The sequence below is a fragment of the Brassica rapa genome, chromosome A09, assembly GCF_000309985.2.
Source record: "Brassica rapa cultivar Chiifu-401-42 chromosome A09, CAAS_Brap_v3.01, whole genome shotgun sequence".
Taxonomy (NCBI): domain Eukaryota; kingdom Viridiplantae; phylum Streptophyta; class Magnoliopsida; order Brassicales; family Brassicaceae; genus Brassica; species Brassica rapa.
In genome coordinates this window covers 30379525-30393175 of record NC_024803.2, presented here as the reverse complement: position 1 = coordinate 30393175, position 13651 = coordinate 30379525, and the positions used below count along the sequence as shown (strand labels likewise).

At 33.7% G+C, this 13651-nt stretch overlaps 4 protein-coding genes across 16 annotated transcripts; 1 reads left to right on the top strand and 3 right to left on the bottom strand.

The window, feature by feature from the left end:
- Positions 1-91: 91 nt before the first annotated feature.
- On the top strand, positions 92-1531 carry LOC103840641. Its single transcript, XM_009117152.3, has 3 exons — positions 92-413; positions 747-820; positions 1167-1531. The coding sequence occupies exons 1-3, from the start codon at positions 147-149 to the stop codon at positions 1243-1245; spliced, it is 420 nt and encodes a 139-aa protein (XP_009115400.1). The 5' UTR covers positions 92-146; the 3' UTR covers positions 1246-1531.
- Positions 1286-5124, bottom strand: LOC103840644 (phosphate transporter PHO1 homolog 8). Its single transcript, XM_033278481.1, has 5 exons — positions 5014-5124; positions 2684-2728; positions 2173-2598; positions 1956-2092; positions 1286-1856 (listed from the first exon to the last, which is right to left on the bottom strand). Exons 1-5 carry the CDS (start codon positions 5122-5124, stop codon positions 1772-1774), a joined length of 804 nt encoding a protein of 267 aa, XP_033134372.1. The 3' UTR covers positions 1286-1771.
- Positions 5125-6132: 1008 nt separating this feature from the next.
- LOC103840642 (ATPase ARSA1-like) lies at positions 6133-9482 on the bottom strand. 13 transcript variants are annotated; one of them, XR_004451083.1, is made up of 8 exons: positions 8015-8378; positions 7881-7905; positions 7586-7626; positions 7256-7476; positions 7112-7177; positions 6958-7035; positions 6502-6881; positions 6133-6407 (listed from the first exon to the last, which is right to left on the bottom strand). XR_004451083.1 is itself a non-coding variant. In XM_033279261.1 (8 exons), exons 3-7 carry the CDS (start codon positions 7443-7445, stop codon positions 6690-6692), a joined length of 450 nt encoding a protein of 149 aa, XP_033135152.1. In that variant the 5' UTR covers positions 7446-7476; positions 7586-7626; positions 7881-8371; the 3' UTR covers positions 6133-6407; positions 6502-6689. The 13 variants fall into 13 exon arrangements, 9 of the variants coding, with proteins under 9 accessions (XP_033135152.1, XP_033135153.1, XP_033135155.1 ...); XM_033279261.1 differs by having other exon boundaries at positions 7256-7324; positions 7401-7476; positions 7881-8371; XM_033279262.1 differs by lacking the exon at positions 7586-7626 and having other exon boundaries at positions 7256-7324; positions 7401-7476; positions 8015-8371.
- Positions 9483-9725: 243 nt separating this feature from the next.
- LOC117127811 (phosphate transporter PHO1 homolog 7) lies at positions 9726-10649 on the bottom strand. Its single transcript, XM_033278480.1, has 2 exons — positions 10127-10649; positions 9726-10036 (listed from the first exon to the last, which is right to left on the bottom strand). The coding sequence occupies exons 1-2, from the start codon at positions 10647-10649 to the stop codon at positions 9726-9728; spliced, it is 834 nt and encodes a 277-aa protein (XP_033134371.1).
- Between the last annotated feature and the right edge of the window lie 3002 nt (positions 10650-13651).

Sequence of the window (13651 nt, the reverse complement as noted above, 5' to 3'; positions counted from 1 at the left end):
TAGAAAGAGCGAAACTCTCACGGTTCGATTCGGTTCAATTAAACAAAAACGCCGCCGTTTGGCGTTCATTTCACCTTTCATAAGATCTTGTCGAGGCTCCCACTTCCGGCAGCTATTAGCTTTAGAGAGAAACTGCATCATCATCAATGGCGTTGAGACTGGCATCGCTAAAACGCGCCGCGGCTGAGTCATGCCGCATCTTCGAAACGCGAAGCTTCAGCAACGTCGCGGCTATGCCTTCGCCTTTGAACAGCGTCATCGATCGACCCATCGGTACGCCGCCGCTGATTTCACCTGAGTTCGATGAGAATCAGAGTCAACCGGGTTCGATCGATGAGAATAGGTTCGGATTCGGGTTTCCTAGTTTTGCTTTCAGTGGATCCATGGACCTGATGGCTGTGCCCAAGAAGAAGGTTTTGGGAACTCTCTAGTCTCTCTTCATTGATTCTCTCCCTTCGTTTTGTGATGCCTAAAGATTGAAACTTTCTTAAGAGTTTTGAGTTAGTGTGACATCTGGGATTAGCTCAGATTCAGGGTTTCTCTAGGGTTGTAGGGGAGGCGCACTATTGGACTTATTACTTGATTGTTTCTGCTCAAAGTTTTGAAATTTAGATACAGAGTGTTGGTTGGTTCTTTGAGGTTCACATGTAGTTTGTATTCTCTAGTATCAACTGAAGATGTAATGGCCTTGTCCTCTTAGAGAGTGGTATAGGGTTAATCGGAGCTGTTCTTCATGAAACATGCAGGTTTCTAAACACAAGAGGGGAATAAGAAATGGGCCAAAGGCTCTTAAGCCTATTCCTCTCATCATCCGTTGCAGGTATGAGATTGGTTTCTCTTGTTCATTATCTGTTTGATGGTTCTTATCTATCCCTTGGTTTGAGTTTAGTTTTGACTCAAAACTTTTGAGGTAGTGAATGATTTTGTTCTGTTAACGTATATGCTTTCTGATTTAATGTCATGTCCTTACTATCCCTTGGTAGACATGTAACTAGAAAGGTAATGAGTTTTAAGGAAGACCTTGGTCTTGTTGTGTTTGTCACGCTGCAAAACATGAGCTGACTTGTCTGTCCTTGAATATGCTTGATTTAACACTCGTTTCCTTCTTTCTGATCAGAATTTTATATTACCCCCGGTTTTAACTGCACACTCTCTTGTGTTTGCAGGAGTTGCGGGCGAGTTAAACTGCCACATTTCTTCTGTTGCAGCGGTGAGCGGGTAAACCCTAGTGAGCAAGGCCATTAGAACTGCTGACCAAGATCTCCTTTATGATTACTCCTTGTTGGATATCCACAGCGGGTAAATCTTGGGTTTCTTAGTCCTACACTCGAGTGAAACTATGGATTTAGTTGCTCTGTTTTTGTCAAATTATTTGGGTTTCAGCTGCAAGATCAATATGCTCATGCTTCGTTTTTTTTTTGACAAGTTATGTTGTTGTCATTGCTTGTTGCAAAGTCTAGGCCAGCTCATTTATATATGTGCTCTTAGACATAAAATCAACATCTACTTTAAATAAAGAAAAATCTTCCCATGAAATCATCAATGCAAGGTTTATAGACTTTAAAGATAGGTTCGCCCTCTGGATAACCTCAGTCTCTTATAATGTTGTTGCTTCTGGTTTCCTCAAATGTCAAAGCAGAGAGCACAACAAAACCTAGGTAAGCTTGTTCTATACTAAGCATCTAATTCTAATATCCTTACAAGCAGCCCCTAACAATACCAATAGTAACACCTTGAGGAGAACCAATCCAAGAACTAACTATCTCGCCTCTCATTCTTCATCGTAGTTGAATGGCAAAGGAACTGATTTGAATGCTCTGAACTTCCCCACATTGTTCAAATGCTCGTTCTCTAACCTGTGTTCACAAGTCACAACCCAAACAACGCCAAAATAGTAAGTAAACGAAATCATTTCTGAGTACCATTCATCGAATGTTTCTTGGTTCAGACGCTACCTGAAGAAATTCCAGATACCACGGCGTATGATCTCGAGAATAGCAAGAAGAGCAACCATTATTTCTCGATGCAAGAATGGGATATTGAAATCCAGAACAGTCTGCAACCATGCCAACCTCAACACAACGTTTACCACCTAGAGCAAAGAGAAGAGATAACCAAAATTAATAAGAAGCCCTAAAATCAAGATTCATTTTGTTCTGTCTTAGTTTTCACCATTGCAACGTAGTATACGGATTTGTGAGGAACAAGAAGCTTATCTCTCAACCAACTTTTAGATGATCTGTGAAGCAATCCCCAGTCAAACACAATGTCCCAATATGTGCCGTATAAAGTTGCCAAGGCAGAGAAAAACCAAGCAGCGTTTCTCCAGGAGTTTCCTCTGTTAAGGCTATAAGCTGTTCTCAAGCACACAGCAACTATGGTCAAGAAATACTTGAGAGCATTGTAGCCTTCTGTTGAATCTTTCTCTTCGACTAATCTCCGAACACACTGAAGGAAACGTGACCAGTAAGGAATCACAGCGACGATGAAGTAGAATGTGCTATAGACATGACTTGATCTGCATGTGTTTTGTCTGAGCCTGAAGTCTCCCCAGCCATAGTAACAAATGTAGAACTCCAAACTTCTCAGTGCTTGCACCTAAGGAAAAAGGGTTGGTTATGAAGTTGGAACATTTTGAAAACATGATCATCAATGTGAAATGAATCTTATGAACCACACAAACCTGGCTTGTGAATTGGTCCGCCAAGAAAAAATCCGGAAGATTAACCTGCAAGTTTGATAAGAAGAATTTAAGAGACTTAAACACTGTTAAAAAAAATCGATATGCGGTAATTAGACGCTTTATAAGAGACTAGAGGTTTTACCCGGGCTACGCCCGGAATTATACAAATATCATAGTATTTAATATATATATATTGCACATATACTACATCTATGTTATAAAAATAGAAATAGTAAATTGAATTAGATATGAATAAAACTCACAATCTATTGATTTTACTATCTAAAATATGTATGGAACGATGGTCAAATGTAAAATGAATAAGAACTTCGTTAAACCTTAGTTATTATCCAAAATATACTGTTACATATTTACGTTACTATGAAAAAAAAAGAAAAAAATACTGTTAATCTCAATTGATTCTTTTTTTTTACTTTAAATCACTAAGCTTATAATTTTTATTTACAATTTAGTTCAAATTTACAGTATTAGAAAATATTTATGGTTTTTAGAATCTATATGAATTGAGGCACATTACCTAAAACTTGTATCACCTCCACAATTATTGGCGAACCGTTGACCGTAATCTAAGAGGAGGTAGTTTGGTTCAGTGTTAGGGACTTGTTTAAAAACATTATCTAGAACTTGTATCACCTCCACAACTATGATCTTTTTAAACCCAGTGTGATTGTAAACAACTAAACATAAGCATAGTAATTAATCACAATTGTTTGCTATGCTTATCTCAGGACTCTATTGTTTTTTACTTAATTAGACCACATGCTAACTGTATTCATAATGTTTTATCACTTATATAGACAAAAGTAAAAGTCAAAGATTTTCTTGAAAGAATAAAAAAATGAGTTGTCTTTAATTTATCTGATTTACCTATTCTCTTCGAGACAAATAATTTTCTTTTATTTTAGAGAGAACGAAAAGACATGTTCATTAGTAAACATCTTATAAAATATCTCAATAATAATAATAAATCAAAATATCTGAATTAAAAAAACAAACAAAATGAAATTGAGAAGAAAATGACGAAAGAATAAAAGAGTTTCTACTCTATTGATAAAAACAACTCATTTAATATTTGTCAAATGTTATTAGTAAAATTTAAAAAATATTAAAATTTATTATTGAGAAATTCTGGAGAGTTTCTTATTACTGATTGATTGTCTTATGCTTTCATACTCCATACTTTTTTTGTGATTGTCATATGGGATATAAACAACAGTTGTTATAATCATTCATAAATTTAGTTCCCTGTAATTGATTTTTGTTAGCTACCGAAAGTTGGAAAATAACAGTTGTTATAATCATTCATAAGTATTCATCAATAGTTCAATACTACCAATAGTAATATAAAAAGTAACAGAAAAACATATAATAATTTATAGAGTATGTTTCATAATATTTAGTTTAGTCTCAGTGAAAAGTGATATCAATATACATACACTATTTTTTGTTATTCTTCTTATAAATCTAAGAAATCATATATTATGATGTTAAGATCATGTCCGGATGTGCCATATGGAAGCCATATTTGCCGGAAGCTGAACTCGTTCTTCAGCTATATCTTTGGCTTCCAGCAGTGTTTTGAAATCCATCCGGATCCGCTGTTGAACCGGTAAATCCGGCGATCCAGAAAAAATCTGGTTTGGATTTTGTGAAAAACTCAATATTTAGAAATTCGCAAAAACTCACTAAAACCCGGAACTCGATATCGGTTTGACCGCCGGTTGAATCAATAAATAACTTTTACTTTATTTTTTAGTTTTTAATTATGTATTTAGATTATATTTTATATTCTAAGTTTCCAATTAAGAAGTTAGGTTTTTCCTTTTCAGTTTTATATTTGTGGTTTTTAGATTTTGATGAAAATTTCACAATACCACCTAAAGAAAATAAAGTGAACGATAGTAAAGAGAACCAAAATTAGTTGATGTGATTTGGTGTTTGTTTATTTCCGTTATTGACAATTTATTACAATGATCTTTTATTTTTGATTTATTTTTTATTTGAAGTTTAATTTATTATTTACCTTGTTAGAGAAAATTTTAAATTGTATAAACTATTTTTTGATATTTTGTATGTCAAATGAAAATAAAAATATAAAAACTAAAGTTAATTATTTTCTAAAGGTTCCAAACTATTATTTTATGTTTAAAAAAACATTTAGAAAATATTAAACTTTAGTTTCTATATTTATAGTCTCTTTAGCTCCATAGTACTCCTTTCATATTAAGTATGGCATGCTGCAGTTCAAGAAACCAAAAAAACACAACTCATATAAAGAAACCAACAAAATAAAAAGAACTTTCACTCACCTGGTGATCACTTTGGTTGATGAGGTCAGGTTCTGCAGATTCAGGAAACTGGACAGTTTGTATGCATCTTCTTGACATATCACTCGGGTATCCAACCTCCAACTTTTTCATGAATTATGTATATAACGTTAACTATTTGCTATAGTGGCCTATGAGTTATATTAAATAACTTAGTTCGTCTAGTTATAGTATGATTGCTTTTTCGTTCTTTTACCACTTTCTAAGCCACGTATAAGAGAAAGTCATAGAGATTATACAACAACCATAATCTAAGAAGCTATGTATCAAACCAAAAGCTGGGAAAAATAATAATAATATAAGTTCCAATAACATATTGAGAACTTGATTGTCATTAAAACAAAAGCGGTTCCTCAAGTTCTTCTTCCGAGACATCTCATTTTCTTTCATTGTTGTGCAACTGATACTTTAAGTGATCATTGCAAATTTGCAATGACAACTGCCCGTTATCAAGATTGTTTCTACAAACCCTAGGTGGAACTTAGGTTCCAATCAAAACGCATGATATCAAATGTGTATAACTCATTCACAAACAAACCCTAGGTGGGATATACTACCAGTTTGCTATTGAAGCAAAAAGTTCTTGTAGCAAATTTGGTTGAAGATGTAAATATAGCGCAAGAGGTACTTGTCTTTGCTGCATAGTGTTAGAGGAACGTATATAGTCTCCGTTTTGAGGGCTATTTTATATTCAACGTAGTAAACCGGCCAAATTTTATATAATAGAATCATAGGGAAAGCTTTACGTATTCGGATTGGTTGTAAAAGTAAACAAAGATGGTGGAAATCAGTTAAATTATTCTAATCAAAGATGCATTTCTCTATTAAAAAACATCCACTTCAAGCACAATGTGCTCAACTCGAATTGGCTCTAACAAAGAGAGAGACAAACTTATTTCCTTACTTTCTCAATGAATAATCAAGCAAAAATGTGTTGTCTATGTTACATAAAATCAATAATAGATGAATTACTACGTATAGTTAAAAATGTCGATTGTGCCAAATCAACCAGTTGAAAACGCGTTACATAGAATACGGATGAACTCTGACGTGGTCCATCTACCAGTTCTACATACTGTGCTCTGCCAACGACCACTGCAATGACAAACAGTCCATCTTAATATCTACGCGTTTGTTTCTATTATGCATGTCTGAATGCAAAGATAAAATATATTACATTGTAAGAAAAAGTAAAAGAAGAATCCAAGTTGTAGCTTGAACGGATTTGCTACGCATTTGACACTCAGACAGATTTAGTTGTCACTGTATAGCTCATACCAACCGTGAAGCTGCTTTTTGTAGCAACACGTGTTCAAAATGTCCCTAGTCAAATGCTTCGTATCGTCCTGAATAAGTCCGAGCACACGCGTTTGTTCCTGAAAATATCAACAACCATATCACATATTGAAGGTATATAAAATGGCTATTTCAAATCAAATGTTTGCTTGCAGAGTTAACTTAGAGTTTTACCTTTCGTCTCACTGAGCAAAATTTACAGTCGGATTCAGAATGAGGGAGAAGCTGATTAACAATAAACCTGTGAACTGGCACATTTTCTTTTCTTAAAGATGCATGTAATCCCGAAGACTCAGTTTATTGCCATGACCTAAAAGGAAAGGTAATAGCCAAGTGAATATGCCAGAAGGAGAGACCGACTTCTATTCAAATTTATCCTTAATGGGGTAGAAGAATAAAGCTAAGCGTCTCAGTAACCACATGTAAACTAATGATCTTATGAACAGGTAAGAGAATGTTGCTATGGTTACAACGACAAACTCAGTAGTGTCCACTTCACGGAAAACATTTAGAACTTTCTCCATTCTCTCTTTCAGTTGGTCCAACTCGTTGGACTGTTTCAAAAGAAAAAGAATCTTTAGAAAAATTCAAAAAAAAAGAATTGATTCAAGAGAAAATGCCTATACTTACAGGTCCTTGTTGTTGTATCTCCTTTTTGCCAAAGACAGACGTAAAGGCTGAAGCTGCCGCAGTGATCTTCTTCTTGAGCTGAATATCAAATACAGCTAAGCTAAGCTAGGCTAAACACAACAAAAGGATTAAAAAAAAAACTGAATGCTCAAACCTTTGTTATTTTGCCAATTGAAGAATCATAGAAATTGGACAGAGAAAGAAGCCGCAAAGTATGTCCCTGCAAGAACACTATTCAAAAATTATAAAAGAATCCACCAAGTGGAATACTCCAGACTTAGAATATATATATACTAACCGTGGGAGCAGTATCGAGGACTATATGTGTAAACCTATTGTATTCTGGTGACTCCATAAATTGAAGAACCTGTCAAGACTTCAGAGATCTCAACATTAGTTATAAAAAAATAAAGTTCATCTTCAGGGGATCCCAACATACGTGCCTTGGATATAACTGATATTTCGTCAAATACCAGGTGATGCAGCATTGAGCATATCTTCAAGATTCAAGCTCCCTAACTACAAAAAAAAAATGGACAACGCATCTCCATGACATTTACAAAGTTTTCCCAAACCAACAAAAGTAGAAAAGAAAAGAGATCTGATTTCATCCTTTCATTCACTGTACCAGTCAATAGCTTGCCCGGTAATCAGAAACGGCATCGAGCACTTTGACAAACGAAATCCAAGGTATAAGATTTTTTATTTGAAACAGAACATAATTCACAGAGAAAGACATAAAAAATAAATGTTGATATTTCAGATAATAGCATCCAAATAGAAATCAACGACACAAAGCCCTATCAATCAGAGTTATGGAAGGGAAAGTTTTATGAGATTCCTAACATATAAATCATCAATAAATAAGTTTTCTTTGCTATTTTTACAGATCCAGAGAATGATTTCAAGGGTAGGAAACTAACCTTTTTATAGGTTTAAAAACACCGACTTGGAGAAGAGAAAGATACATTTAATGTCAGATCGTGGTTGATGGAGTTAAGAAGGCAATAAGAGGAGACGAATCTGTAACTCGAAACGTTTCGATGATTGACTATACCGGAAGATTAAACGTCGCGATTAAAGACCTAGAAAGAGATCCCACACGTCTATTCTAGCATCTCAATCTCTGAAGACTTCATAATTGGTGTCAGCGAAGGTATATGAAAGTCGTCTTTGTCAGAGTTTGTAGAGGAAGATGAACCTAAAACATGTTTGCAACTGATGAAGACGATCAGTTTTGTTGCTATTGGGCTGGAATGAAATAAAAGATAAAGCCCAAAAATGAAGCCTATAGAACGGTAAATGAAAAACTGCGTTTTGTTAATAAAGCCGTGCTGACGTGTCCGAATGCAGGCTTCCTATTGGACGATTTTCTTATCCTACGTGGATGGCCTAACTGAGGCTCATATATCCCTTTTAGTATTAGTTAGATTTTTGATAAGAAGGGCGCCAATACCAGTTTTTAAAACGTCATAACCGGGATATTAAATGTCTATACTGTTTTTAAATGTCTAGACCGATTTTTTTTTAAAAAATTCAATAATCTGATTTCCCGTCTATACCGATTTTTAAAACGGTGATTCAACATTTTTTTTACTGGGATGTGCTTGAGTAATTACCTTATAGAGCGGTGCAGCAATGCAGCGGAATACAACCATGATGAAAAAGAAGCGGCTTGACCGATAAAAGATGTTGAAGGGACATATAGTAATTAGTATCACTAGCTGAAAACATTGCACACAAGAGAGCTGTTACTACATTTATAACAAAATGATTTTTAGATTCTTGTGGTTGTAATGATGAACACCTTACACCAACAATAAAAAGTGGAAGAAGTTCAGTGATTGTCTTGTAATCATTAGTATTAGGATCCATCTCCATGTCAAGGTTCATTATAACAGCAGCTAGAGCAAGCGTGTTGAGACCAAAGCTTAGAAGCAGAACATGTCTATAACCGAGCTCTGTTCCTTCTTTGAACCCGAATATGAAAGGGTAATTCACTCGATATCTCTTCCAAAAGTATATATTTGAAGCATACATGATCATGTGCAGGACAACAAATCCAAACAAACTGTAAAGAGGGAACATTGTCTCCATGTAAATGTTCTTTCCGTCTGCGCCCATTATATTACGAGCATGTATTAACAAGGCAAGAGCAATCACTAGAGAGACTGAGCAGCCAACAAAAAAGCCTGAGAAAATAAGAACAAATATTAGAGATCTTGAATCAATTTGTCATGAACTAAATGTTATTATTCGTTTTTAATTAGTTACCACTGGAAAACGTTGTCCGATGTTTTTCTTTCTTCACTTTTGGTCTTAAGAGATTCATTGCTTTGCTTCGGTTCGAGCTAGCGAAATACTCCACGAAGATAGACTCAACTCTCACCATAAGTTTGCGGATCTGTCCAACGTAAATAAAGTTTATAGTAGTATTGAAAGAACATATAAAGCAAGTTTTTTTTTAAAGAACATATTAAGTTTTATGTAGAGATATTGTAATTAATAACCTCATCAGAGCTAGTGAGGTAGGACTTATCTACAACAGTCTCCCTGTAAGTTTTTGCTGCATTTCTTGAAGCAATCTGATAGAGAATAAATACCGAAAGCATATTAATAGATATGCAAGAAAACTTAGATACATATCTAGTTAATCAAGTTTTTTTTTTGATAAAAGTTAATCAAGTTTTTTATTACCTTATCATACTTCTTCATGATCTTTGAAATCGCCAAGGTGTTCAAGAAGCTGAATTAAAACAAACAACCTGCTATGAGTTGTTCTTACGAATGTTTAAGAAACAATATGCATACCTGTAATTGTTGAGATGTCTAAGCTTGCGATAAAACTTGATGAAGACATCCTTAAGACGTTCTTCTATTTTCTTGAGATTCTCTCTTGTGAATTTGAGCTCTTCGTGGCTAGAGAGCTTGAGGACGTTTCTAATCCTGGACAGAGGAGTTTCTTGATCTTTGTTTAGTCTGATACGTTCAAGAACACTTAAAGCCTCTGGCACGTTCCCTCTCGTTGAATCTCCATGGTTGGATACTATGATTCCCATCACATCAGCTAACGTCTTTACTTCAAGACCAAACACACAAAAAGATTCAAACGTTTTGTTTTTTCTTTCATACTAAACCCTAACAAAAAAAATAATATGCGCGAACTTACTATGTTCCGTAGTACCCAAGGCATTCACATTGACTGATACGGTTTCAGAACAGATCCAAGACGAAGAAGGTTGATCTACTTTGATTCTAAAAGCAATCAGAGCATCCATTTGCTTGTTCAAAACCAATGCCTCCTTCACCATTTCCTCCACTTTAGACTTGTAAAAATGGTTCACTTTATCGAACTCAAGATCTAGGGTTTTAAAGAACACAAGCTCTGGCTCTCTCCCAGCTTCTGCAACTCTCATGATGGACGTCTCGTACCTATCAAACCCATCATCACCAATCATTTCACTCACCACTATGTCTTGGTTTTCAAGTTCTTCTGACGTGGCGACTCGGCTTGAATGCTTAGTCATCAGGCCGCTAAAGTTGCGGTGCACAGGTTGCTTGCGTGTTACGGCACCTGATCGCTTCTGTGCATTTTTGATTTCTTGGAGAATGGATTTGAGACAAGAATAATCCACGTAAGCTTGTTGCCATTCTGGAATCATCTGCGCAATAAACTCTTTCCCAAACTTCATTGTTTTGTTTTCTTCTCTAGATTTCTCTTTAAAAACTAAAGAAACCAGATCCAATCACAAATTGTTTTATTACGGCACTTAATCTCTTTATGTACTTAACTGGGAAAAGTTGGCTTCTGAGTAAAGAATAAATAAGAGCAGATATTGAAGAATTGCAAGAGAAGGTTGAAGAAAAAGTTGTAGGAGAAGAGTGGAATTAGCCAACGATTAGAATAAGAAAAAATAGAATTAGTTAACCATGCAAATCTCGGAATCTATTCTATTCAACGAGTCTCTTCATATATACGTCCATTAGAGATCTTGACATTTATAAAAACAAAGGGTTATTGAGTCACATACAGCTTTTTGGGGTCTAATCATATACAATTACAGCTTTGCAAATGGATTTAATTCCAAGTGAGAAAATTCAAAAATATTGAACTGAATTTGGAAAAGACATTTGGTGTGGCGACGACGAAAATCAATAATTGGATTCTTTAATTACGCACGCATGCACGAAAAGTATTTCTCTAATATAAGTGGTTGGTCAAGTAATTTTTCATCAAAATACTATGTTGTGAATGCAAACAAAGTCTCACATGGAAAGTCTAGACAAATAATGTCTAATAAATAAAAAAATGTTCAATTATGATTAAAAGGTTTTTTGGGAAGGAGCCCAACAAATGGTACCACTAACTAAATCATAAACCTGAAATTTAAACTCTAGACTCTAAACCCAAATCTTAAACTCTAAAGAAACAATATAACATTAACCAAAACCTTTAGGATATAGGATTTGGGTTCAGAGTTTACGATTTGATTTTAGGGTGTAGGGATTAGGTTTGGATATATAGTTTGAGTTTGTAGTGTATGATTTGGGTTTAAGATATAGGGTTTGGGTTTAGAATATAGGGTTTGGGTTTAATGTTTACGGTTTGAGTTTAGGGGTTAAGATTTGGGTTTAAGATACAGTGTTTGGGTTTAGGATTTACGGTTTGGGTTTAGGGTTTAAGGTTCAGGGTATAGATTTAAAGTTTAGGATTTAGTTAGTGGCGTTAGCATCATTAAAATTAGCGTTATTATTTTTTTTTCAATTATTTCAGATTTTTTTAAATAAATTTAATCTATTTTATTATTAATGTAGGTGAAATTTTGATTGATAATAAGAAAAGTGGTGAATTTAAAGGTTCACTTTAGCTGTGAACCTAAGTCTTGTTTAATATGTATTTGTGCATCGATACAAGAGGACTGTCCCCATTTTAATTAACACAATATCATCATTTATAAGGATTACATTGATTTTATAGAACATAGTTCATTGCATTAGTCTCCAAAAAAACATAACACGATTAATTTTGTTTTTTGAATAAGAAAAAAAAATCAGTAACACGAACTTCACTCACAAATCAATTTATACTACCCCCTTTAGTTTTAGATGAAAAGTTTATGACCTAGTGTAGTGATTGGTGTGAGATTGTATGTTATCTTTTTAATTTTGATGGGATTGATTAGCACTAAACAAGCTTTTTATTTAACTTGAGAGGTATTCTATGTCCATGGAAATATTCGACTAATCTTCTAAAAGAATGTGAAGTAAACAAATTTCTTAATTGATTTAATAAAAAATAACAACTTTTTAAATACAACAGAAATAAATTGTTCTCTTGATAGTTGGCTATTTTCAAAGCCAGTGAATTCATGTATTTTTGGGGTTAACATATATATGAGTATTAATTAATGCATTTAATCTTGAAAATATAAATTCAATAGTTTAGTTTATTATTTGTTGAAACTATTGTTAAACAAAGCCAGTTTAAAAATAACACTAGATTTTGATCCGCGCTTTAAAAGTGCGAGATATTTTATGTTATGAAAATGCTATGTAAAATACATCAAATACTTAGTTAGAAATTTTAAAATAAGTAAATTCGATCCGTTTAAACATGTTCCATTTAAATCTTGAACCGATAAGAACTATTAAATTTTAAGATCTAATAAGGTTGTCTATTTAGACCACAATGATTATATTGATCTTTTTAGTTCCGCTTAAACCTATTTATTTTTTTCCAGTTAGATATGCTAAAATAAGTAAATCTGCTTTCTTTAAACATGTACCATTTAAACTTTCAACCGCAAAAAAAACTATTAAATTTTAAGATCTAATAAGGTTGTCTACTTAGGGCCTGACTGGTTCAAACGCAGCGGTTGCGGTTGCGAGAGTTTGTGGATGCGGGCGGTTACGGTTTCTAGCGGTTTTAAGAGGTTTGTACGACTGGTACTGCAGTTAAAAATTGGTGCGTTTGCGGGTAACTTATGACTGGTTAACTACCAAATGCGATAACAGTCAAATAATAAATTAACAATATTTATATTTAATATAATTATAAAAATATCAAAAATCATAAATTTTTTAATAAATATAAAATTTATATTTAGAAATTTGTAATTTTAATTTTTGAAAATTTATTGAAATTGTTTTTATTATAAAATTTTATAATATTAATTAAAATATAATAGATATATTTTAATATTTTCATAATTTCAATTTTAAATTTTTTATTAAATAAATTTACTTTTGTATATATATTGTTTTAAAAAAAAAGAAATTTTTTTTACCCTCCCGCAACCGCAAACGCTAGCTGGAGCCAGCTTTTGAATTTATGAGATTCGGAGCGGTTTGAAGCGGTTTATAGCGATTTGAGTGATTGTTGTAAACCGCCGACAACCGCTACCAACCGCAAAAGCTGCGTTTGCGGGTGGTAGCGGGAAAACCAGTCGCCGCCTTAGACTACTGTAATTATATTGGTCTTTTTAGATCTGTTTAGACATATTTAGTTTTGTTTTTCAATTCTGAAACTATTTTAATTTTTCTGAAAATTCATTAAACAATATTTTTTTCTAAAAATGTTACTATTTATATTGAAAAATGAAAAATATTTTTGAAAAAAAGTTGGAAAACAGAAAAATCATGGTAGACGCCATCATGATTTCGAGATTCCTTTTCGACATAATGATCTCGATAT